Source organism: Pogoniulus pusillus, chromosome 15, assembly GCF_015220805.1.
Source record: "Pogoniulus pusillus isolate bPogPus1 chromosome 15, bPogPus1.pri, whole genome shotgun sequence".
NCBI classification, from domain to species: domain Eukaryota; kingdom Metazoa; phylum Chordata; class Aves; order Piciformes; family Lybiidae; genus Pogoniulus; species Pogoniulus pusillus.
In genome coordinates, this window is record NC_087278.1 from 8,146,424 (window position 1) to 8,173,204 (window position 26,781).

The window sequence follows — 26,781 nt, forward strand, 5'->3', positions numbered from 1 at the left end:
GTTGAGAGCTAATATACATTAGAAGAAAAACCTCCTGACAAATTTCAACCAGTAAAAATCTGCACTGCAGTGCAGAAAGGTTTAAGAAAAATATCTTGGAAAGTTATATGATTAAAAAAACAACTCAGAAATAAAACCACCACCAAGAAATGCTAAACTATGACAAGCTGTAATACACAAATACTAAGATGCCTGTAGCAGAACCACAGTAAGGCTTCTTTTAGAATATCATTTATGAGTACAGATAGTAAAGACTCAAAATCCCTCCACAAAATTGTGAGGTCTCAGAATAAAGAAAGGTCTGAGACCCAGGGAAAATTTTACACAAACTGAGGCATATGCACACAAAAAAACAGTTTGACAGAGTTGTAACAAAAAACTATGAGGATATACAACTACTTGGAAAATGTACTACTAAGCAGAAAGCAAGTTAGTTAAACAAACTGTAACATGGGAGTTCACACATCCTTGTAGATTTTATGTTATCTATAGATACACATAGGAAGATTTGCGTATTAGAGGATGACAAAACAATGCCAATACAAGCTTTTCAATTTCTAGTAATGAGGTAATTTTTACAAAGTGAAAGAGGAAGAAGTTTTTATATAAACTGTATAAATAAAATCATTCTACAAGCCTGATCCAGTATAGCAATTTTTGCATTCCTATTTTTGCAGAACCTTGCTCTAATTTTGTTTTGCTTGCCTGTATATGCAGAACAATTTCACAGTCAGTGGTTTATAGCTTTCAAGCTTGCAGGTTTTAAACTTTTTGCTAGAAAATAATAAACAATTTACTTGGTGTTCTGCTATAAAGTGATCTCAATTTCCAGATTTCCCTGACATTTAAGTCACTTTCCTGGGTACTTCATCTGAATTCTAAGAGATACATCTGACAAAGAGCCTTCTGAAAACAATTACTGAGCAAACTGCCCCAGTAAAATTCCACTGACACTGTTTACATTATTCTCAAATCAGTTCTTAGACGCAGCTGCCTATTCATTAGTTATTTTTGAGATCAAAAAAGTACTTCAAAATATTCAGAGGTCTTATTTCCTCAATGACAATAGTACCATCCCATTACAGAAAGGGTGAGAACAGAGTACTTTATGTTTTTGATTAAATAACTACATGAGGATGAACTGAAGAGAGAAACAGCACAAAATCAGCCATAGTTAGCTGTAATTATGTCTATGTTTTTCTTCATCCATACTCTTTCTATACACCTCATCCCATATGTCTCAGTTTCTCATCACTTTTGTCATCACTGTATGATGTTTAGCACTCCTAATTTTAAGGAAGCTGGAGCCTGGGAGGCTCTAGGTTCACTAGATTTCAGCCATATACAGCAACCACAGCAGATCTGACTAATTGAAAATGTTCTTAAAAGGCTTTAGTCTCCCATGACTTAGACCATACATAGGAAATTAAGTGGTCCTGAACATGTAGAATCACAGTGAAGTGTGGAGGCGAGACAGAACTCTTGCGACCTGTTGTATTGCTCCAAAGGAAAGCAGAGTGTAAGAGACACTAGTTTATCTGAAAAGGACTACAGAGGGAGCCATCGATTCCAAGAGCCAGAATCAAAGGAAGTGCCCTTCCACACCTGTTTCTCCTGGCAAGCAAAGTAGAAGGCCTCAAGCTTCTGGCAGCTGGAAGAAGAAACCAGAAATAGACCCTTAGAACAGCACAGGGGGAATGAAAGGAAAGGAATTGCAAGTTGTTTGACACTATATTTTATTATTTCAAAGCTTTCTCTTCCTTAAAAATTCAGGCACCTGTGAATATCTGAATTCTGACACAAGTTTAAATACTGAGTGTTTTAAACTAATTAATATTTAAGTATTTAAGTTAAAATAAAGGCAATTTGAAAATTAAATATACTAGAAGGGCATTAGACATAATAAACTTAGCTTTTTTTCCAGAAGTCTAACACCTGTTACTACAGTTTCACAGAATCACAGAATGTCAGAGCTGGAAGGGACCTCAAAAAGTCATCTAAGTGCAACCTCCCTGCAGAGCAGGATCACCTATACGAGATCACACAGGAAGGCATCCAGCCAGGTCTTGAATATCTCCAGAGAGGGAAACTCCACATGCCCCCACAGCAGCCTGTTCCAGTATTGTGTCAACCTCACAGTGAAAAACTTTCTCCACATGTTTACATGAAACTTCCTATGCCTCAACTTCCACCCCTTGTCCTGTCATTGCGCATCACCAAGCAGAGCCTAGCTCCATCCTCTTGGCACTCACCCTTTACATATTTATAAACATGAATGAGGTCACTCCTCAGTCTTCTCTTCTCCAAGCTAGAGCCCCAGCTCCCAACAATTTCATACTATGCTTTCTAAAAATAATTTCAATGAGACCCTAATGGGTTTGATTAATAAGTAAAGCTAATCTGGAGTTCCTAGATGAAGTCAATCACACTGTAAATCCAGTCAGAAAGTCTCAAAGGCAAAAGCCTCATCTCTCCTGAATTCTATTTAAAGAAAGCACATTTTCCTGACATGACTCAACAGCTTCATTAGATGTCCTAACCCACCAAAACAAAACTGAGCATACAAGAAGCCAAACATTTTCTCATGAAGACAGAGAGATGTAAGATATCACATAATTAATATGGAAAGCTGTTAAGCAGTATTTTAGCTTCACCAGTTACAGAAACATACTCCTGCAGCTTCATCACAAGAGCTACTAGCATTACCTTTACCCACTCATTCCACAGTAACTTTCCACGCTGCAATTAATTCTCTTTCCTATTTTATAGAAAAAGACTGCAACCAGCCACCCAAGTGAACCAAAAATAAAGACACTAGATTTTTCATTTGCTAGGTTCTCAAGCACACAAACTGATAACCTTATCTGGCACACAACTAGACACCAGTGAGGACCAGCCAAGATCAAAAGCTGCTTTCTGCATGGTGTGGCAATTTACTTCCAGTGCTTTCTTTATGTCACCTGGTATTTTTATGCAGGCTGGCTGCAAGCCCAGTTTAAGACTGATAGGTTCTGTGTTTTGTAACAATTACTGCCTTAATACCAGTGCACCTTCCCAATCACCAGCAGCAACAACACTACAGAACAGGCCATCAGCATTCCTTTTATCTCACCAGTTCTTGCTTTGGGAAGAATCGCATAGCCTAATCCGTAAATTCCAAGCTATTAGTCAGTAGCCACTACCGGTCACACTGGCAGAAGCCCTATAAATGCCATGCAGCTGGAAGAACTTGTCAGAAGTCTCAGAGACAATTTGAGGCCTAACAGAAATGCAACTTCTACTACAATTGAAAGGAAACAGACTTACCTCTGACAGGTTTTATTATGAGCACTTTGGACAAACTGAATTGAGGAAAATTTTACTCATTAGTGCAGATTAAGCTTTTAATTTCTTTTAATTGAAATCGACGCAATTTAGTTGCAAATGCTTTAGCAATTTTCTTAGGAACAGTGTTAAGATAGCATCTCAAAATTATACATAGAATAGCACAAATTGATTAGCAAAACTAGTCCCAAAATCATTATTTTCACTACATAGATGAAAGCATTAAAAAATCCTACCGTAGAAATACTGATTTAAACCAAAAAGAAAAACAGCTCCAAAAAATAGGAGAATTTTCCTAAACCCCAAAGAAGAAAAGCTTAGAGACAAGATACATATGAAAAGTTATCTACATTTTTGGTGTCTTTCAGCAGTCCAAGTTTCATTTGAACCTGTTTATACTTTATTTTTTCCCCCTCTCAATTTTGCCAAAGCAATATGCAAAAAGATGCTAGCACAAGATGGGAACCATAACCTAGCCTACTCACTATTTTCTTGAAGTTCCTCATGAGCATCTACATTGAGCATTTCACTGTTACAACCATCACACAGTTCTAACTGATTTTCCTGTTAGTAAAAAGAGAAGACCTTGCTAACATAATGCTGCTGCGAAGTCACATATCACAATCAGTACTCTCTGCTAATCATTTTGAATGCTAACACACTTAAACCACAAATAATTGCTTTTAAAAATAACTAATCTCATACCTGTTCAGTATATGTAGACTAATGGCACTTCAATTCCTGACTCAATGAAAAGTTACAACATTGACTACAAATGCCAACGCGTTCATATATACCATCATTAAGGTGTGCATCATCCTCACAGAACATTAAGACAAATTATCAATGGCAGCTCAATCAATCATTAAGAATAAAGGAGTTATGTGACTCAGAATATGTAATTTACATTTCACCTAAATAAGCACGAAATCTGCAGCAGAGGTAAAAGAGTGGAAATTAAGCTTTTATCTCTAGCTGTTACTAATCACCTGCAGTTGCAGAAGTAACCTATGACCCATTTTCTATGTAAGTTTTGATATTCACATTATTGTGAAATACCTGCAGATCAACAGGAATTCCCTGCTAAACTTAAAATGAGTGATTTTATGACTACCATGAAAACAACAGCCACATTTTGGAAACACAAGTCAGGGCCACCAGCCACATTTCATACTGTGTAGATAAGAAAGTGTAAGTAATTTAAGTATTTTCTTCAAAATCAATAGTTAGCTGCAAAGTATTCAGAATATAATAGCTCATATATATATATACACACACACTAATTCATCTGAATCTTGGTCTCAAGGAAATTAGAACTACTTAGTTGTTCCCAGACAGATACTGCTTTGCAGGAAGCACCTTCAACCACTTAAGTGACTCAAGTTATGATGTGACACGGTATCTAGAAATGCCATTTGAAAACTTCAACTCTAAAGCTGCCAAAGTAGCTTCGAGTAACAGTTCAATCTCAGACACAGAAATGCCTAATAAAGCTTTCTGAATGTAAGCAGAGGTGCTCTCCTTTTCCTGCACCACAGATGATGTACTCCATCCATTTCTTAGAGTTCTCTCTCTACAGACAGCATACATACTACAGACAGCAGAAAAATCTGAAACTACTAAGGCATGAGTAATTCCAGCCTTTTATTTATCTAACTTTCTGTATTATGCTTCAGCTAAAGATTATTAGGATTTCACAAGTAATGAATTCCTGCAACCCTGAAAAATCCTTTTACATCTTCATAACAAACATTTTACACTTTTCGTTTAGGGGAAAAGTCTGACCCTAAAGCCCTTTAACAGTTCACTCACCACCACTACTTTGTATAGCCACTCATGTGCAGCCCAATGACTCTATTTAGCCAGCTTGTTTTACAGTTAATTTACTATTTATGGTGCAGACACACATGAACAATTATTGCAGTTTAACCTTACACCTGTAAGTGGCTGACATTCTGGTATCAAAATCCTTTACAGAGCAAAGGAAAAACACAGCAGCTGCTCTCTTCCACTTAGATTTGGGAAGTTAGATGATGCATCACCACAAAAGGACAAGAGGTATGAATAATAAAAAAGAAAACTTGTAATGGCTCAGGAAAGCCATTCAAGTCAGAATGACTGAAAACTAATACTCATTCAATAACCTTCACTGGCACAAATATTGTTATCTGCTGTTTTTTAGGAGTGACTGAAATGACATAAACCAGGCACCCACAAAGTGGTGCTGAAATCATGCTACCTTAAGAGATTGTATCAAACTGGCAAGGATGAGCAAGCAAAACTACTTTGATTTCTATTCTCACAGAAGAGAAATGTGTGGATTCTAAACAAATGGAATCTGCCAGTGTTCCTATGTCCCAGAAAGCTCCTGAGTAACAAACAGCTGGATGTTGAGAGTAATTCTAAGTATGTATTAACTCTGCTTAAAGTCTGTCTTGGGCATTCACTTCTTACCACAGTCAAAAAGGAAAAGGAACAGGCTATCCACACACACAGTGTAGAGCTATTTTCCAGTTTCTCTAGTTATCAGAACATAAATCCAAACTCATTTTGGTCACAAGATGCCAATGGCAACGTTGCTTGCTTGTCTAATTTTTCCAAATTTCTCAGGATTATTCATGTTTTGAAGTATCTAACAAACTAGCAAACCACTAAAATATCTGCTCATCTCTGCAGAAGAAACTGAGCTTTTCTGGCTCACATCCATTAAAACGTGTCTTCAAACATCACAGGAGTTACTCCCTGGGAATTACCTATGGAAACTGCATTTGTTGAAACCTACCAATGTAATTTCAGAGTGCTTCTGTAACATTTCTCAGCAGCCTAATTTCACACAGGCTTACTGCATGTGTAGACAATCAAATAATACACTGTACTATCTACAATCAAAGTGTCTCAGTGAGTACACTTTAAACAAGCGACAGGAAATGCTGACATGCTTTTAATGTTGCTTTTACCCTCAGGGGAGCTGATAGGGCACAATGCCTTTTTCAGAGTTCAAGTGCCCTCGACTGTCCATACTGTCTCTTATCCACTTGTCATGAAGACTACCACAACTGGTTTTATTGTCTTCTACACAAATCCCATACCCACTTCTGCCACACTCAATGAATGAAGAATTTTTTGAAGAACTGAAACAAATTCATACCTATCTAGTTCACAAACTGAAAATGAAATTTTCTTTCTGGGGTCATGCAAATGTATTAAGTGAAAGAGACCAGTGAGTTTTACACCTTTCAGTGACAAAGCCAAGCTAATCAGACTACAATTTACATGGAAGGGTAAAGTAAGCTTTTACTGTCTAGGTCTCAAATTTCTCCCCAAATATCTATCCCCTCCATCTGTCCTAAGACTATAAAAACGGAAACATTTATCAATACTTTCACATATACAAGATGTTGGTTTCAGTGGCTAATTATATTAGCCTGTCACATTGGCATGGACTACAGCCACCACCACCAACTCTGTAAAGCCAATAGTGAATAGAAAGCAAAAGGCAATAAGCAGAAAACCCCTCAAATTGTGTGCCAACAGTACACCTGCATAAGAGAGACTCCTCAAGGAAAGCCACATAGCATCATCCCTGATTGTCTCCAAAATCATAGTGGGACTATACTATGTCAGTTCTCAAATGCAAAACTGCTTTTTTTAGTTTCAGTAAATAGTAACTGCTTTCTTGCCGGTTTTGCAAAGTATTATGAACCACTGTCATCAGCCTAAGAAGAGATGCTCTCAGCTGAGGATAAAAAAGGCAAGGAAGCACTTATGGAAAGGGAAGAACCTTTAAAAGAATGGAGTTTAAATTGAGTTTTATTTAAGGCTGAAGCATCTTTGCTGTTAGAAATCAGCTACACATCTGTTCACTGCCATTACATTTCCTCCACGTGAATTGTGCCTAGGAAAAGGTTGGATCAAAGGACTGTAGGATGACAGCACTTACAAATCTCAAAGTCAATTTGGCGGATGATGGTGTTTTCCAAGGAAAATAAAACACAACACTGTATTAGCCTTCCCTTTTGTGTTTCAAAAGCACTCCACTGTATTTTGAGATTAGAAAACTGAGAGTCATCTTTCAGTTTTGGATCTATAATTTAGCAGTCTTCACTAGGGGTAAGTAGGTTTCAGATGAGTAATCCAACCAGCAAAATCTGACACTTCATTCTGAATTTCTTTTAAAAAGTCCAAGCAGCTACGGTGTCAACAGCATTCCCTGACAATAGTTCAAGCAGCATTGCCTGTTTAATTCCACATTCTTTTTAGCAAAGTCCTCCACAATTTTATCTTTCTTGTAACTGCTGTTTTGTAAAGCCAGCAGACCCTGATAACATACAGTACCTGTTTTGGCTGGGACAGTTACATTTCTGCACAGTAGATGGTATGAGGGTGTATTTTGGATCTATGCTGCAAACAGCGTTGATAATACACTGATGTTTTAGTTATTGCTGAACAGTGCTTACAGCATCAAGGCCTTTTCTGCTTCTCACAGCACCCTGCCACCAAGTAGGCTAGCAAACACAATAAGTAGGGAAAACAGACAGCTGGGACAGCTGACCCCAACTGACCAAAGGGATATTGCATACCATATGATATGCTTAGCAATGAAAGTGATGTGGGGGTGAGGGTGCAGCTATATCTCAGGGACTGGCTGGTTATTAGTTGGTGGTAATTCTTTTTTTGGTTTGGTGTTTCTTTGGTGGCTGTTTCCTCCCTCCTGTATCTAAAAACCAAAGTGTCTTTATCTCAACTCACCAGTTTTCTCACTTGTGCTGTTCCAATCCTTCCCTATCTCATTGCAGAGGGGAGTAAGTAAGTAGCAGTACAGTGCTTGGTCACCAGCTGGGGCCAAATCGCACACCATAATTATAGCCTTTTGCTACAATGCCTTTACATTATGAAATTCCAAGTTATTAACTGAAAAGCAGTTCATTTTTTTTCCTTCATGTAGAAAGGTCCAACTGTGTAGCATTTTGTAGGAAAATGTTACTAAGTTTTTGCTGGCCACAGTGTTGAATTCAAGAGAAAAACTCAAAACTTCTGCTCCACTTGGACTATGTTAAACTGTTTTTAAAATAAGAGAATATGCCACAACACTTTCACATGCTTTACTACAACAGTGTTAAAAAGGAGGAGCTTGAGATGTAAAGTAACTTCAGTCTTTACTGAGAAGTTAATGCCTTCAAACTCTTCCCCTAAATACATGGCATGCAAAGATTTTGCTTTAGAAATTACTCCCTTAAGGAGTTGTATAATTTTCAAGCTAGAAAAATAAAACTAGCAGAGCATGATGCAGATGACATCAGGTGTGTTGTGAAAACCTGACTTTGTGCTCAGACCAATTCTCAAGCTGCCACATTTTGGGAGAAGCACAAGTTAAGCAGAATACCTCTACTTCTAACAGAATTTACAAGATACTTGTACTCTAGGAACTTGGTATAGCTGTAGGTGAGCATTAGAAAGACTAGCTACTTCTACAACTCATGTTCCAGAAAAATCATGGAAACATACCTTGTGTATCAGGGAAGAGAAGCATTGAAAGTGCCACAAGTAATGCCCCAGCAGATGTAAAAATGAATAAACTAATGCATTTTGAAGATTAGAGGAGTGATAAGAAACACCTGAATGGCAAGAAGAACAGCCATGTAAGTAAAGTGAAACCTACTCTGTGAGGCCAGGTATTCACAGAACATACACCAAGGTTGAAAGTTCACCTCTTCATAACAAGACAAACTTTTCAAGAGTAGCAGGGATTCATCCTGCAGAGCAGCTGTGAAGTTTGAAAGCACTAGGTACAAGGCCAGTGCTAGACTGGAAAATTGCCTTTTTTTCCTCTAATTACAGTGATAAAGCATTTTGTTCATTTCATTACTTTATAGGCCTTCATTTAACCTGAATGTTTTAATTTATTTAGTGCCATCTGAATAGAACGCCAGTTCTGTATGACTAAATAGCATTATGAGTCGCAAACATAGAGGTATCACTCTTTTGGATGCTGTGTCAAGTTTAACGACCCAAGTTGTAGTTTCTTTTTGCTATAGTAATTCTAAATCTCACACAAAGGAACCAGATTAACTCCTGCACCATTGTCAGCATGAAGTAACACCCACTATCAAAACCTGAGCATAATTTACCCATAAATGCTGTTAGTGGAACATTTATGCTTTTAGGAACAATACCCCCTTGGCTGGCAACACTCCACCCTAACACTTCACTCTGAATTATAAGCTTCTCTTTACATATATAAAACCGTGCAATTTAACAGATGAAATACAACTACTGCTACTCAGGCAAAGTTATGTTTTTTTATTCTCAACATCTATTAAATAATTGAATATTTGAGCACTTGCTTTTAAGCGTCACATACTTTTTAACCTCTTTGTTCTTTCTGTGAACAGTTCAAGATAACAAAATCCACCACAACAATACCCAATAAGAAATAGCCAGTGCCAAAACAGTTCTGAAGAGGGATTCAAAGAGAGAGCACAAACACTAGTTCACAATTAGACGCCAAAAGGTAAGAAAAGAATTCACCAGGACGAGAGCAGGCAGGCAATAATGGAAAGATTCAAGCTGACAGACAAGAGCAGGGCAGCAATTTGAAAATAAGTAAAACAAGTACTAACAAGTAACCCTAAGACAGCCTGACTGGACACTGAACATTGAACAAGAGGACAAGCCTCAATGTTTTTCTCACTGGATTTGAAGAGACACCAGAGTATGGAAAAGTAGGCTTATTTCTAGACTAGAATTCAAGTCAGTAACTTTTTTATAAATACTAACAAAAACTTTGAATAAAAATCCATGTGTCTAAGATCATATAGCACAGAATCTTTTCCCTTTTTATATTCATTAGAAGTTGAGGATTATTACAAATACTGTGCAGCCACACATTCCATCAAAAATTTGCATACCTAGACTTTTAGCAAAGCATTAAAAGTAGCTATTTTTCCTCCTTTCCCTTTCTACATCACCAAATCAAAAATTATGACTCATAAACACCTTTCCATAAATCACTTAGGTCAAAGTTCCTCCCTCCCTATAAATTAACAGGTTTTAATTCTGAAAGACAAAGAAACAAAAAGGGGAAATTTTACATTTTATGTGATTTTTTTTTAAGGAAAAAAGTTTGTATTGTAAGCTCAAAACTCCTTCCAACATTGAAAGAAATCTAATAGTACTTCAAATCAAGCATAAAATTTTAGCTTCCTCCTGCAATATTTTACAGCAAAGGAACAACTGAGAAACAAAGTTCAAGTGTCGTCTGTGCAGTAATCCTTAACAGATGGATGAAAACAGCTGAAAATAAATCAGTCACAAACAAGAAGCTCAGTGCTTGTTGGTATTTTCAGAGTACCGAGGCTGTTAATGGAAAAAGATGAGTAATCATTAGTGGCAAATTAACTACCACAAAATATAGTTTAAAAAAACAAACAAAAACATAATCCAAAGAATAGCAGAGTGTATGGGGTTCTAAGCAGAACTGTTGTCATGTGTGTGTGTGTCCTCTTTTTATTTTCTGAAGGAAGAGAAAGAGATCCTTTAAAAGCTGGGAAACAGGCACTCCAGCCCTCAAACGTTTTATGAAGTGAAAGGATACTTCACTGTATGATATTCACCGATAGATCATATGGATAAAATAGATCAAATACTCCTGTCAAGACTTCCATATCTGCTAAAAATAACTGTTTTTAAAAACTCTGTTCATTTGAAAAAGCTTACTTTTGTACAGGTTGTTTCCCCTCTTTGTGGCACTAATATTAGATAATTATTGTAATCAAGAGAGTGCTATTGACAGATGCCAGCTGTCTTTACCATGCTGATGCCATTTTAACAAAAAGAGTATTCTTCTGACAGAGACAACAAGAAAGAAATTGTGAGATTAAACAATGGAAGCAGTTAAGATGAAAAGCCCTGGCAACAAAATTACCAAGACAGTAAATTTCTCCAAAAGCAGTCTATGGGGCAGGGTGGGGAGAAAAGTACAAAGAGCATGAACAAAAGACACTCTTTGCTGGAAAACAATCCAATGAATGACAGAAGACATGCTGCCAAGGGAAAAATTATAGAAACAAAAATCGAGAACAAAAGTACAACTCAAGTACAACCGAACTACCACAACATAAAAATCAAAACAAGCCCAAAACGAAATTAAAACGTAGCCACCAATAACAGTATGGAAAGCAAACAGTAAACCAAGGACTGAGTTCACCAGAAACTTCCCTTCAGCTTAACTACTAAGAAGCTGTCACTGTCACTCATTTCACAAGTGGCAACATCCTCTTTTGTAGCCAACTTTTGTACCAGTACACCAAGTTGATAATCAAGCAAGTGATAACTCTGCCTCACTACAGGGATTAAATTTTGTAATCATACCTCATGCAATGGGAATTCCTTCAAAGCAAGTAAATATTTAGTCTTTAAATTGACCCACTTAGGTCTACACAAGGGAAGGGGTTTTTGTTTTGCTCTTTGTCAAAACCAGAAAGATATTTCCTTTTCTCTTCAAGGCTAGGTTTTGTATCTCAGAACATGGTACAGTCTAGCATGTCAGAAAAATAGCAAAACAGTTACAGAACCAAACCAGTACACAAGGAATAAAGCAATATACATATGTTAAATACAAGTTAAAAAAAGACAAAAAGCACAAAAATCCTACAATCTTTTCCTCCAACTTCTGCAACAATAGTTTTAATACTGTTGTTGAAGTCCTATAAAACTGAAGTAATATGAAGGCAGAAATATTGCTCACTTTTATTTCATAATTATTCCAAGACAGTCAATAAATTACGCTGCAAATCGCCATAACCAGTAATTTCATTCTTTTTATCACATGCAAAAATCTTTTTTGGCTAGAAATAAAACTGTTCAGAATAAAGACGAAGAATTGGGCCTCAGTTTGTCCTCATACATGGCAAACTTATTGTCACTGAAATTGCTGGAATGTGCTCAGTCAGCATTTAATAACATTGTAAGAGCTATGAGCTGCAGACTCAACTTCGTCTAGAATGTTGAAGACCTTCAAAGGAGCTGCTAACATATTAACATAACTAACATACAAGTCCTTCCTAAATGTTCATAGGAAATAAAATGCTAGATGATGACAGCTTCTTTAGATGCTACTTACAGGCTCAAAAAAACCTCTAGTGAAGGCAGAAGAAAAGGTGAGAGATTTGTTTGTTGAGTGTAAACTGAGTGAGGTCCGAAAAGATTGTTGGTATTTAAATACAGGTATAAAAATGTCACCTAGAAAACACAGAAGAGCCACTGATGTAGGTAAGTGTAACAATTATGCATTTAGCTTTTATTGACAGGTTAGCACTTGGAAATAGGTAAAAGAGGATAAATGAAAAGTCTAAAAAATATTAATTAAGTGGTAGTTTTCTTAGTGTCTTTGAAACACAAGACTAATTTCTGCCAAAAAACTTTGCGTCACCTACCTGGAAGAGTTAAGAGGGAAAGACAGACAGAAGAAAAAGAAAGAAGAATTTGAACCCTAGTAGTGAGGTTTGGGGTTTTTTTAGTATTTCTTTGGAGAACATCTCTTCATGAAAATGACTCACTAGGTCCCATAAACATTTTGAAATTAAGGGCATCATTTTAATGCTACAAGACAATGCAGCAGAATATATATCACCTTTTTTTTCTAGGACAAATCCTTCCAACTGTTACAGCTATAAAATTCTCCTGAGACCAGGAAAGTAGACAATCATTTACGGACTAAAGAAACACTGCAAAATACATAGCATGAGTAGCCATATCTACCAGAGGATGAGGACTAGATGCAGTCACGAGTCTTTTTTGCTTAGTATGTAAGCATCCTGAATAGCTTTGTATTTAGTACCACCAAGTAAGAGAAGTATGCTTCCAAATCTCCCACTTTCTCTAAGTGACAATTGTTTCAAAGCACTACTACCTTTCAATGCCTAAATCAGGCCAAAAAATCTGTTTAGAAATTTAAGCTCCCTAAATTTTCTTAACTATCTATTGCTGAAAGAGAGAGAGAATCTCTGTCATTGCCATTCTGAGTTCTAGATGTAAAGAAAAGCATACTTTTCATTGGAGGAAAAGACCTACAAGACAGTTACTCAAATCTACTTTCTGTAATGCAGACAAAAAGATGAAAACTATATACCTATACACATATAGACACCCACAGAGACACCTGTGTGAGCACAGAAATACCTGAACACACATGCACATTCCATCTGTTTGGTGAGAGGTAAGCACCAGTAACCATGCTAATGGAGTAAGCAATTAATTGCACCATGACGCTTCCTCTCACACACCTATTCCCTGCTGAACCTTGTGACCACATCCTTGCATTCAATACTCTGAATGGCTGCGGGTACATTCACTGATGTTTCCATTTGTCAGCTCCAAATCTAGCAAGCCTTCCTTTGCAGCTCTTAAAATTTAATGCAATTACTCAAGTACACGTAGGACAACTGCCAAATCCTTTCTCTGATAATTATTACCTTCTAACTTGATGCCTACAGCTTAACAAAAAATATTCTATTAGAGCACAGAAAATATTCTATTAAGGCATAAAACAATTCAGAATCTCTCTCAAAAATCTCTACTAGAAAACAACAAACTTTGGCTCGAGTCCATTAGATTTTCACTTTTCAGCCCTCTTACACAGAGCTAAAGCAAGCTAGTAACAATTCAGATTTTTGTGAAAATTAGGAGCCTTATTTTAAATACAGTAGTAACTTTGCAACTGATCCAGCTCAAGACTATAAAAGACATGTATAAACCTAATAAGGAATATGATAAGCACTAGGTCATCATGCAAACCACAAGTAATTTGTGACTCAATGCCTGCATCTTCAAGAAGTAAGCAAAAAGCAAGACACAATCATTACATTCAACAGTACAGTTCACAGGCTTTTGTCCCCACAAAGTACGCTGAGTATCAGAGGTATCTTTAAAAGCAACATACTATCCCAATATCACCCAAACAATGCTGGCAAGTACAAGAAAACAAGAATCAGAACAACTTGAATACAGATTAGTCATCAATCTATCAACAATGACACTTGTGCCAAAGGGCCCCCACACCTAATTCTTTAAGTCAGATGAGAGATTGGGTGCATAGGACAGAAATCATGACAAGCCCTTCCACTTGTAACAAGCAGAATACAATCAAGGTTAGTATTTCTTTTTATCAACAGGAGCTTCCTTTTTCCTTCCTGGCAGTGCCCAAAAACACATACTCCAATCCTGGGTAGACAGAAAAAAGCTCCATCTTTCTAAAAGCCTTTAAAAAAAATTAAATACCTCTAAAACAATAAATATTATTTACTTGCATGCAGGTATTTATTAAAAATACCAGCAGCAGTCAATGTTCAGTCCGTGTATCCCAGATTTCAGCCATGCAAGTTCTTGTTCCTCTAAAACACAATGACATTTACCTCACTGACCTTGGGACTGCCTTCCTCCAGTATTTCTCCCTCATCAGTTTGCATGGGAACAGGATCTGTGCAAAGCTCTGCAGAAATGCAAAATACTGCCTAAAAGATAAATGAAGAAAGATACATGTTAAAAACAATGATTTCTCTCCCTCTGACAGTATTATGCAAGATTGTGGCACATATAAATAATAATTCTACAGCTATTATCTATAATGTTCCCATTCTACACACATTTTCTGAAGCTGCATATTTTATACATACAAGACAACTGTTATTGAGGACAAGACTTGCCTTTATTTTATTAAAAGAGAAAACACACCTAACAGGAATACACTTACTTTTTAAATCATGTCATTGCTGACTATGTAACATACTCACACATTAAAGCTACAGTCAGAAGGAATAATCATATAGATTGGAGCCGAGTAATTCTTGCTTACGCAGAAGTAGATTTTGTGCAACTATAAATTTGACATATTTGGCTTACAGAAAATCCAAAGCTTATTTGGAAAATTGCTATGAATACAAGTGATCTCACAGAGCCTTTGAATTCTTGCTTTAGAGAATGTCTCTTTGACGTCATTTTAGAAATAAACACATCCTAGGCCCTAAATGGTTCAGAGAACCGATCCAGTCATTCATCTTCAGGTTGACATTTCTAATCTGACCCAGGTCAACAGCTCTCAGCGTTACCACTACTTGGCAACAACTTCTCAAATTTGTTTGACAGTGCCAGTGAAGTTCTAATGGAAAAAAATCTGCACTACAAGCCCCATTCTTAGAATTGAAATGTAACTTATGGAAGAATGTAATAGTCAGAGAGACTTTGGTTACAAAGATAATGTCTTCCACTCCAGAGCATGAGCCATCTTTCAGAGGCAATGGATCAGATTTATGCATTTCAGAGATCAAACACATCAGCAAATACGCACCAGGAATCTCTTGCTCTCAAAATGCAAGATGTAAAGTATCAGCAGATCTAGAAGATCCCAGGTATGTTGAAAGTAAGGGCTCATACTAAGTTAAGAACTTTCTTAAAGCCAAGAGCTATTGGTCTCTAACAGCTACCCCTCTCAAGACATTGTAGCTCATCAACTACACCAGTATTTAAAATCATTTTACAACCTCTCCAATTTTGCACCTCAGCCACAGAGATGCTGATCTTATTGTCACCTTCACAGCAGCAGTTCCAAACCTGGAAAGTGACAACTTTGAGAGTACAAATCTTAAAAAGGCAAAAAAGAAAAAGCTTAGAAATAGTTCATCTAGAATTTTTCATTACCTTCTTCATTCCGAGGTTAAAGTCCTGTTCCTTCAAGGCTAAAACCTGTTGATAAGGTGAGGCTGTCCACACTGACAGTGTCTTCCCTATGTTGCACATAGGTAGACAGTATCTTTGTTGACACAAAGAATGATGGCAATGTTCTACAATCATTTTGTACCATCAGGTCTTTTGTTACATACAATTAATTATGTTTTATAACCAACAAGCTAGTATGTTCAGTAGCATCAGCTATTCTCATACAAAACATGAGAACTGTAAAGATTTAGAACATAGTAACTCCCTTATCTGGGGAAAGAGTAAAGCAGGAGTCTTATCCAAATTCTCACCAAATATTCTGCCTGCAGTATATAATCAAAACCTGTAGGCATCAACACTAAGCAAGGCTTGCATTATGCAAGATCCACCAGCATGTAACAAGTACATCCCTTCCAGGCTCTCTTCTGTCCAGCAGGAGGGGAGGAGTACAAGTTGAGCAGTCCCTGTCCATGGTACTTCACAATGCAGTTTCTGAAACCCATTCCAGAGCTTCTGCAGCTAGGACTTTCTGAGCACAATTTTGCACTATCAGATACAAGTAACTGGGGGAAGCTTTACAGCCTGTTAAATAATCCAATGTCCTACAGTCAAAATACCTTCAGTTACAAAGATTGCTGTGGCACTGAACTGGCTTTAAATGAGAGAAACAAGCATGACAGAACATGACTTACTGATGCATTTAAAAGAGCTCAGAAAAAAAACACAACAAAACCACAGTAAGGTCAATATCACTGAAAGGAGAGGTCACTGCTCATTCTCAGCACTGGAAGAGCTCAAATAGGAACCTCTGAAAAAACTCATGTTTATCTTCAGAGATGTCCCTCACTATATGGAAGATGGAAAATGGCAGTATTTAACATGACATTTTATATATTACTCCTGGAAGACAGCAAAACACTACCAACAGGTGGATCTCAAAGAAAAAGTCAGCAGAACAAATAATTTATAAAATATATAGTAAGGATATAAGAAAAGACATAAGTAAGCTCCTCCACAAAGGACAGATTAAATGCATTGGAATTATCTGTAGATCAGAGTAGGAAATAAAAAAATCAGAGATAAATCTATAAAAAAGGCAAACATGGCAGAGAAGGAATACAGAGTTTACTTCCTCACTGTTCATTTGTCCTGTAATTCATATTTTATCAGCTTTAATGTTCAAAACACACAATATTTCATACAACACTCAGAGTGAACTCACATGAGATGGAAAGAGAGTGGAAGTTTTAAAATGCTATGTAATTTGCTGGACGAATTCACAAGATAAAAAAGGAAAACACCTCTAAAAAAATCCTGCATATCACATAGGAAGATCCTAAGCCACAGACAGCATGAGGTGCTGCAAAAGCAAGCTTTGCTGAGCTTACCCTACTATTGTCTTTTGCCCCACTGCATTTAACTCTGGCTTCTTTCAGGAAACAAAACATCAAACAACTAGAACCCAAATCCAACACTATCATTTTTATGTTCTTTCTGCATATATGAGTCTTTGATTCCCATGTCCACTGGCACAAAAGCACTGCATTTCAACTTCATTTACTGACACAACTAGGCATTTGGAGAATCCCTGAATCCATGGGAAACAATCTCTGTGGCAGACTTTTGAATCAGTCATTTACAACCAAGTATGATTTCTCAGCTAACAAAGTGACTGTTTCAAGTCATCACGTGTAGGTATCAAACTCTCTAAACAAGAGCACAGAGCAAAACAGGTACAGAAGCACTCTTCAAATATGGTGATCTTGTAAACGTCATACTAGAAAAAAAGGCAGAACAAGGCAATAGTGTTCTGAACTGCACCCTAAATAAGACTGCCTATTTGGCACAACCATAACAATACATGATTGTGATCTTTAGTCTCTACCTAGGCACACAGACAAGAAGTGGTAATTTTAAACAGATGGTCTAGCCATATTATATCCAATTGCTACAACTTTGTGTTACTTGGAGTTTATGAGTGCACAACAGCAACACAATATTTAGCATGTTGAAAAATAACAATTAACTTTGTCACTTTAAATGTAAGTTTAGAGATACTGAGATGAAACCAAGAGCACCCAAAAGGAAAACAGAAGTTGAATGTAATGTCATTGCTTGTAGGAACTAATCACTGGCTCTAGTGACTTTAAAATCCCATTATAAATAAATTAATTTTTTAAAAATCATACACATCAACTTGAGCTAACAAAACCAAATTGCATCAAGCAGTTATAACAAAAACTTCACAAACCCAAAGGAAATAATACACTGGAAAGTATACGAGAACAGCAGTATAACCTATAGTGGGTTAAGAACTAGTATAAGCTGATGGTGTTGTTCTCACCTCCAACTTTCACAAACACAGTATTGAACTTTGGTTGATTTTTACCTTTGACAGTTTCCAAGGGCTGCCAAAGCCCACAAGGATCCGTCCTGGCTACATTCAGTGCAAAAACAAAACCCTGAAAGGATAAATAAATAAAATTAGAAGTGAGTCAACTGCAGGCATTACTATATTGAAACAGACACATGAAAACAGAAGTAAATTGTCTTCAAAGCTCACCAAACCTTACTACCAAAGCATATGAAAAAGCTATATTCATCTTAATAAAAACATGTAGAACAAACAAACATTTTGACTGCAAAAGCAGCAATAGAGTCCCTTATACCACACACCCCCCAGTTTATGTGGTAATGAGAAGGTGGGGGAATAGAACTACAACTACAGTTAGAGATAAGGAGAGAAATAACCTTTCTCCTCACTACTCTTCCAGTTCAGCTGCCACCCCAGCCTAGGAAATACTTCTTTGAAGGCAAGAAATTTACATATTGCAAAAATCGGCGTCTTGCAGAACCGTGGGCTCAAGTGTTAACAAATTTAGGCTTTTTAGGCTTTTACAGAATAAAGTTGTACCACTGCTGTAAACACATCTTTAGCAAACTCAGGGAAAATGTTAAAAACATAATACCATTCACTGCTTATGAAGATTTATCACTCCTCCATCACCACACAACTTAGACAACAATCAGGTTTGAGAAGTGAGAAACTTCACACTGTGATTCACCAAATCATTCAAGAATTATCTTAGACCTCAGACCTGTACCTACAGTATTTAGTCTGCTGGTTGATTAATTTGCTCTAAATCACTACTAAATACTATAGATGCTACAAGCCTGACACTGAAGTCTTACAATGCACCTCGCACAGTGCTGCACAACAGAAATGTCAAACAGATAATGAACAAGAAGCTCACTTTCCAAGGATTCATTGTCACTATCATTTTCGACAAACTTTGACAATGAAACCACCTGAATAGAAGGACTAACATTTTCTCAAAGGTATAAACAGCAATACCTAAGCATTGTTTATTTTACATGTGCTGGAAATGTTCTGTTTGGCAGTAACTTACAGTTTTGTCTATTTTTTCCCCATCATATTATCCTTTTCTCAACAGTTTTAAATGCTTGTACACTACATACAAGCACAAACCTGAAACATTCATTTTTTCAAAGCACTATTGAAGTAGAGGTACAAGACACTCGGTCTCCTCAGTCACTCTGAACTAATTTTCCAAGTACATTAAGTGTATCACCTTAATAGCATGATGTCACGAAGTATTAGCAGTCCTAGAGTCCACACCTAAACTAAGAATAATGTTACCACACAAGGCATTTTAAGCCACTGTTAGAAGCCAAGGCCTTGGAGATAGGAGTCTAATAAAACTCAAACTCTTGATTACTTTCACAATAAGTGAATGCATACTCTGCAAGTACTATGAAGCCATAATACATACCACTTTGTAACATTTCCCCTGTTGAAAAAAAATAAGCATTGCTTTCATGTTAGTGAACAAGATAAAGCAAGTTATTGTCACCTGGCTTCACCAGATAGCAGAAGATTAAGGAAATACTTCTACTGATGTCTATTGAAAATACATGCAAGAAGAGTAACCCACTGGTGTCTCTAAGTTTTCAGATTTCCCTGTTAATTTCAAAACTATAGAAAAAATATAAATTGATTTCTTGACTGAACATTCAATTATCACCCATCTCCCAAAACTACCTCAGGAATATCCAGGCACATCATTTAATACACTACTTTTAACCTGTGCAGTCAAGTGCACGACACTTTATAGGTTGAGTCAAAGGCTGTTGTTGATTTCACAGTTTCACCACACAGTTCTGAAATGTGCTGCTATCCAATGAAAGCACCAGCCAAAAATTTTTGACAGTGTAGGATCTGAAGCTGGAGAACAGGGAATATTGTATAGGATGCCCAAATAACACCTTTTCTCAGAAAGGGGCTGCTGCAGGCTGGATACTGAAATACAGTGCAGTATGGGTATTTAGAAAAAGCATTCAATGTTCTAACTAATCCATCGTCTGCTTATGGACCACCAGTGTCTTCACAAGAAATGAGAGAACTGCTACTAATTATGCCAATAATCTGTTTTACCTCATCATAGAGCCTTATATATGGTGTATGGATTCCTACCCCTAACTAAAAAAAGCCTCTCATCAGTATCTAACTTTTAATAGATGTGATAAGAAAAGACTGATCAATCTCCTCCAGTTACTCTGACAAATTTAGGCCTATGTTTCTTTTCTAATTAACAATGCTAATTAGCAAGGTCAAAGTGGCAGAATCCAGTAGAATCCTGTGCAAACAGTTTGGGTTAAAAACAGAAAGTGATATGTAGCCAAGACAGACTGCAAAGGTGTTACATTGTGGAGAATGACAGTGTCTACCACAGAACAGAATTTTAATATTGTGCACACATGTCCAAATTCAAGCCCTCAGAGAAATTATCTACATCTGCTAGAAGCCAGGACTTTAGAGTCCTTCCATCCGCATACCTAGAGTGTGTAGGAAAACTTTCAGTCAGGCAAGCAGACACAGTTCAGTAGGGTAGCCAGAGGGCAGGAAAAGGATAAAAACAAACAACTCACCTGCGATTTATGCACCGTTGCATTCCTCTGACAGAGCAGAGGACACACCTCCCCTTTCCCTCCAAGAACTGTCCTAGTCCCTAATCAAGTATTAATCAGCTAACTACAACATTTAGCTATTAGCTCAGGCACCCAGGCATGCTGAAAGAGACCAGGCTCAGTCTCTTATTATCTTGCAGTAATACAAGTAACTCATTATACCTACATTCCCCTGGCTTATACATACTGAGTCCTGCTCTGATAGTTGTAACCCTCCGAATATTCTGCATGCATTTCTATTTCCTGTGCTGCAATTTGCTTAACTAGATTAGGGAATCTATGAAGCAGTAGAATATCCCATACGGAGTCAGGACTTCCAGCCTAGCTTTCTGCTCAAGCGTTTTTTAGGGTGTTGCATATCTTCTCATATTTGCACACTTGGTTCTTCAATCACACCAAATACCTCCTTTTCTCATCATCTCACATACTGCCTCTATAGTAACACCAAAATACTACAGATGCATAGAATTGAAAGGAAAATACTTTCCAAATTCACCCCCTCAGCCTTCCATCCCAATCCGGAGAGAGAGTAAACACTGCTACCACGTGGGACAATTTCCCACTAATTATGAGATGACAGAATAGTAGGAAGCTCTGAAAATGTAATTTGTATTCACAACTGGGGAAATGCATGGAGTAAAACCGGTTTCTTGTACAAGAACTGAGAGGGCAGATACAAGTATGCTCCTACAATGACTCCTGAATGTTAAATACTATATGTAAAAAATAATTGAATTATCTGTGAATTGTTGTGTATTCAATCCTATTTTCAAAGAATAACAGAGCAGCAGCACTCAACAGGCTAACATTCAAGCCCATTTCAAACCATTCAGTATCCACTGCCCTGTCTTAACCACACGCTAGAATTAAATACTTTAATTTTGGTTTTGCAAAATATAACCAACTTCCAGGAATGAAAAGAGGTCCAGAACTATTGGTTTACCATTATAGCTGAGTTAACATCACAAAAATTTAAACTGTTCAAACAGACACCACAAAGGAAAGGTTTGTTATGAAGGTAACCAACAGGTGGCACATTTCTAATTGCCCATGTCATCTAGTTAGCTGCTGTTCATGCTTAATGTACAGCACTATTTAATGATAAACTGTTCCTGTCATAGGACTAACTGCCATAAACTGAGTGCTCTCCTCCCTTTAGCATTAACTAAGAGCTTTCTGGGCATGATTTCCAGCCAAACAATTTCTGACTAGAAACAGTACATATGGAGACAAATGGGGTCTTTGCTGTCTCTGTGGTTTAACTGTCCCTTTGCTAAGTAGGTAAATCACAGTATCACAGTATCATCAGGGTTGGAAGAGACCTCACAGATCATCAAGTCCAACCCTTTACCACAGAGCTCAAGGCTAGACCATGGCACCAAGTGCCACGTCCAACCTTGCCTTGAAGTGCCCCAGGGACGGCGACTCCACCACATCCCCGGGCAGCCCATTCCAGTGTCCAATGCTGTTTGACAGCAGCAAATCTTAACTTAGTTCGTGGATTCATGGAATGGTTTAGGTTGGGACCTTGAAGATCATCTAGTTACAACCCCTCTGCCAAGGGCAAAGACACCTTCCACTAGACTAGGTTGAAACACAACTTTGAAACAATATATGGTTTTCATTGACACTGGCACCCTAACAGTAATGATTTTACTATAAAAATTATTCAGGACAAGCCAGTCTCCACTGTGGTAGTCCTTCTCCACCCCACTTTTCAATTTTCAAGCAAAAATGTTACTTGTAGTCACTTAGAAACCATTCAGTAAGGGAGACAGCAATGCTACCAAAGCTTGAGAGAGGCTTTCTAACCTCTTTCATGCTGTTTAGAACCATCTCTTTGCATTACTTAGGCAGAAGGAAATCCAGGGAGTATTAGTACTATAAGGGAAAATGAACTAAACATATGACTCTAACCAAAGCAGCTGGGAGGAATGGAGGACAGCAGAAATCCTCAGCTGCTTATAGAACTTTTTTTTCAAATCCACAGAACATCATTCAGCAGTGGAAGCTGAGTACACCACAAAATCACTGTGGTATTCTACAGCAAAGTATGACACAGGATGAAACGTCCATTATATTTAATTCAGTGTTGGCTGCACTTAAATTCTCTGCACTGATGTTTTTTCATAGTATACAGCAAGTGGTTCAGATGTTAGTGTAGATATGACACAGCCAATTCCAATGACAAGGAAACCGTAACTTGGAATAAATATCATGCACGTTAGTCTGCAGTGCTCTAAGAGAACACGAGAAAGGAAGGTCTATAGAGAGGTGTTTTGTACATACAGGTTAATGACAAAAATTGTTTGCAGTACTTAAGGATTTTCACATCAACAGCCCAAATATCAATCTAGCAAAACACACTTCCATAAAAGCACTCCTGAAGATGTGTTTTCTGATAAATGGACATGTATGCAACACGATTTGATTAGTGAGATTGAGATTTTTTCTTTTTCACCAAAGAATGTTGGTCTTTTTGACTTAAGGAAGACACAAAAATCAAGTGCAAAACATTAAGTCACAAATCACATTTATGTTACTTTTTCTGAGCAAACTAGTAGTATTTCTTAACTCCTAGCTATATAATTTTTTTTTAAAGCAAGCATTTTATTCACTTGATGGCCTGGCTAGATCATGAGTTTCAAAAGCAAGGTAAGGAAAGACAGTCCTGGACTGCACAAAAATAGTCTTAAGTCAGACTTTCTAATTCAAAGACAGCCTTGAAACACAAGCTCAAGACAGAACATTGCATTGTCACCTTCTCAGTGTTCCAAAACATTTACACCAAAAACATTTAAGGTGCTAAACCTTCCTCCTCCCACTACAAGAAAAATAAACTGAAAGTGCATTTTAAAAAATGTTTTGGTTACACTTTTTTTTCCACTTTCTACTGCATTAACTGGCATAAAATATAATTTCTTTCCTGCTCATACAGATTTTGCTAAAAGAACTAGAGATAAACACAAAGGGTATTTGTCTCTAATTTGCCTTTGCAGTCTATCATGCACTACACGTCACTTCTCAACTGCTATGCAAGTTGCATTCATTCAAAATATAATCAGGCCAAGGCTGTCAACAGGTTGTTTCCTGAAGTCCTTTGTGCTTCGATCCACTCTACCTTTCAGTGTGGCTGAACCATACATATAAACCTGTGTACGTACATAGATACATATAATAAATATCCTCAGAACTATTTCTTCTTTCTCTCTAGAAGTCCTTCAACACTCCATTCCAATGTTTATGAAAGCTATCGAAATTGAGGTTGTTGGGAGTACTCTTTATCTTAACTGATCAAGTGTCTTCTTGACAGTCAGCCACACAGTAGGTCCCGGTGAAGACTGAAACATCTAGGAGTTCAGAAGTGATAGAGAGAATACAGGCTACTTTTTCCTCTCTATATCGGTTTTACTCAACAACTCAGCAAAGCTGGAAACAAACAATCACTATAAAAACCCTCATTATTTTAAATCGCTCATCTTCTGTTCTCTTAGGTCTTGCAAATGAATGCTTTTCGAGGACAAAAGACAGGCTACTTCACACTGATCATACTATTTCTGCTTGATAATGGTAGCAATGCTTGGAATTCTAATGGCACACAAGCAGCCATTAACCGTGAGCACTACAACTACCAAGTAATTCAGTGGTGCCCCGGTGGCAATAATGGGGATGAAGTCAACACACTCAAAATCTCTGTATACCACCATCCCTGTGATTCAGCACTGCTGGAGCAAAACCGGTAAACAGACAGCAAGTCTGTTATTTCAGGACACTTGCAAAATGACAATGTTCAGCATACAGAGGACTTGAGTTCCCTAGAGAGGTAAAGAGAAGGAGGATGTTACACTAGACCAGAGACTCTAAACATTTTTCTCCACCTCAAGCAAAAGGTTGAGAGCGAAGCCTGCTTCTCGACAGCTCAACTTTAAACCTGAAAGCTACAAATAACTCCTTTACTGACCATAATCTCAAAAGAATAACCCCAAGACATTGTTCACAGGACGAAAGACAATTCAGGATCGAAGGTTTCCTTTGAGTGCAAGTCCTATACCAAAACGAGAAGTAACTAAATTACAACTGATAAAGTAGTTAGGAGGCATCTCCACGGGGGAAGCAGTGGCTCATCCATTGGCACATTTAAATTATATCAGCAATTTCAAGAGTTAAAGACAGCACTACTAAGAATCGTTCAAATGCACCATAGGAATAGAAGATATTGCAGCTTTCAAAATCTATTTCTAATTATAATACAGGAAGATAGTAAGAAAAGTATCAAAGTTCCCTCTGATAAGCTGGCTTGCTGTTTTATTTTTCATTGTAGGAGATACAGTGTTAGGAAACTCTCACTAGCGCAGCAACAGTGCAGCTAGCTCCTACAGCAGCCATGCCACATCCGCATGCATTCTCCTGCACATAGAGAAGCTACAAACACCATGAAATGCAGCTTTGGGTAGATGTTTACAGCCAGACTGAGCCAAGACAGACCCAGGAGGGCCTGGAGGCAAGGAGATAAGAGAATGAAGCTCAAATCACAATTTTCTTCTATTCTGTATTTCATTCTGCTAGTTTACAACCCAAAATTTTCAAATGAATGATTCGTATTTATTACATCTCTAATAATAAATAACTCAGTGTTTTATAAAAAGATATTTTTACTTCCTACTGACACAATTATACATACAGAAGTCCACGATCTTAGCACTATCGCAGAAAAAGAAAACAGCTACTGAGTTGTTGAGCAAATAATTCTAATCTAGCATTGCAAACAACTTTCAACACAGCCAGCTGCCAAGTTCAGCTTCATCAATATTTATAGCTTGACATCAATCTGAATTGTACTTTTCAGTTTTCTAGGCATCTAAGGAATAAGAAACTGATTTTCAAAAACCTGGTTTATATTCAACAATGATTTTTTCAACCTTCTTCAACGAATTTAAACAACAGTTTTTAATTGCTAATTGATTTTTAACTTTAGTAATACAATTTTGGTCGTCAACACTGCAATCTCTGAAAACTTCCTCGGTTAGAAACTACTTTAAGAAGAATTTTAAACCTGTTTAAGCATACATGAGGTCAGGTCAGTCTAGTCTTTTAGTTTTGGCACAGAAGAGTTCTTCAGCATTCATATCTAATTTCCTTCAAAAATGCTATGAAAGAACAGGTAATAAATATTTATTATTTCCTCAAAAAATATGCTAGTCTGCTTCTAAAGCTACCTACAACTGATTTCCAGTCTAAGCCCTTCTACCATGTTTAAAATCTTAACTCTTTACATTTCCTTTCGGTTTGAATGGTTTTCACTTTGGACGTTAGGTTCTGTTCATCCTTATTCAACTGTACACTGTAGCAATAAAAATTCTCAGGTTGGTGGTTGTTTGGTTGTTCTCAGCTAGAACTCTGTAAAACTAAGGTTGCTTTTAGTTTATTTACATACCTTTCTGAAGCAGAGGCAAGCTAAATTGTTATAGAGAATTCATATATAAGGCAGTACTCATTTATGTAGTTACCTAAACTGATGAAAGTAACATTGGATAAGGACAGGATTAGAGCTGGAGACAGAACAGGCCAATTACATCACTATATTCTTGCCCTGAGGCCACTATGTTACGCTGTCAGGAATGTTTTCCACTGTTTATTAGCAAATATTAAAATTACTTGATACAATGGGACTTCTTCTTTCCTCTCTCCTTGCCCTGATGACATTTCTCCACAAGCTAACTTATTTTTCAATCAAGAAATCATTCTCATTTTGCCTCA

General features: G+C 37.2%; 1 protein-coding gene across 19 annotated transcripts in view; it reads right to left on the reverse strand.

The window, feature by feature from the left end:
- Positions 1-26,781, reverse strand: part of TNRC6B (trinucleotide repeat containing adaptor 6B) — a 140,864-nt gene that overhangs the window by 105,879 nt on the left and 8,204 nt on the right. For 17 of the 19 annotated variants that reach the window (XM_064155193.1, XM_064155190.1, XM_064155187.1 and 14 more), the window contains 2 exons: positions 18,425-18,497; positions 14,736-14,834 (listed from right to left, as the gene is read on the reverse strand). In XM_064155193.1, coding sequence (XP_064011263.1) covers positions 14,736-14,834; positions 18,425-18,497 — 172 coding nt within the window. The remainder of the gene's footprint in view (positions 1-14,735; positions 14,835-18,424; positions 18,498-26,781) is intronic. The other 2 variants (XM_064155186.1, XM_064155199.1) reach the window with 1 other exon arrangement.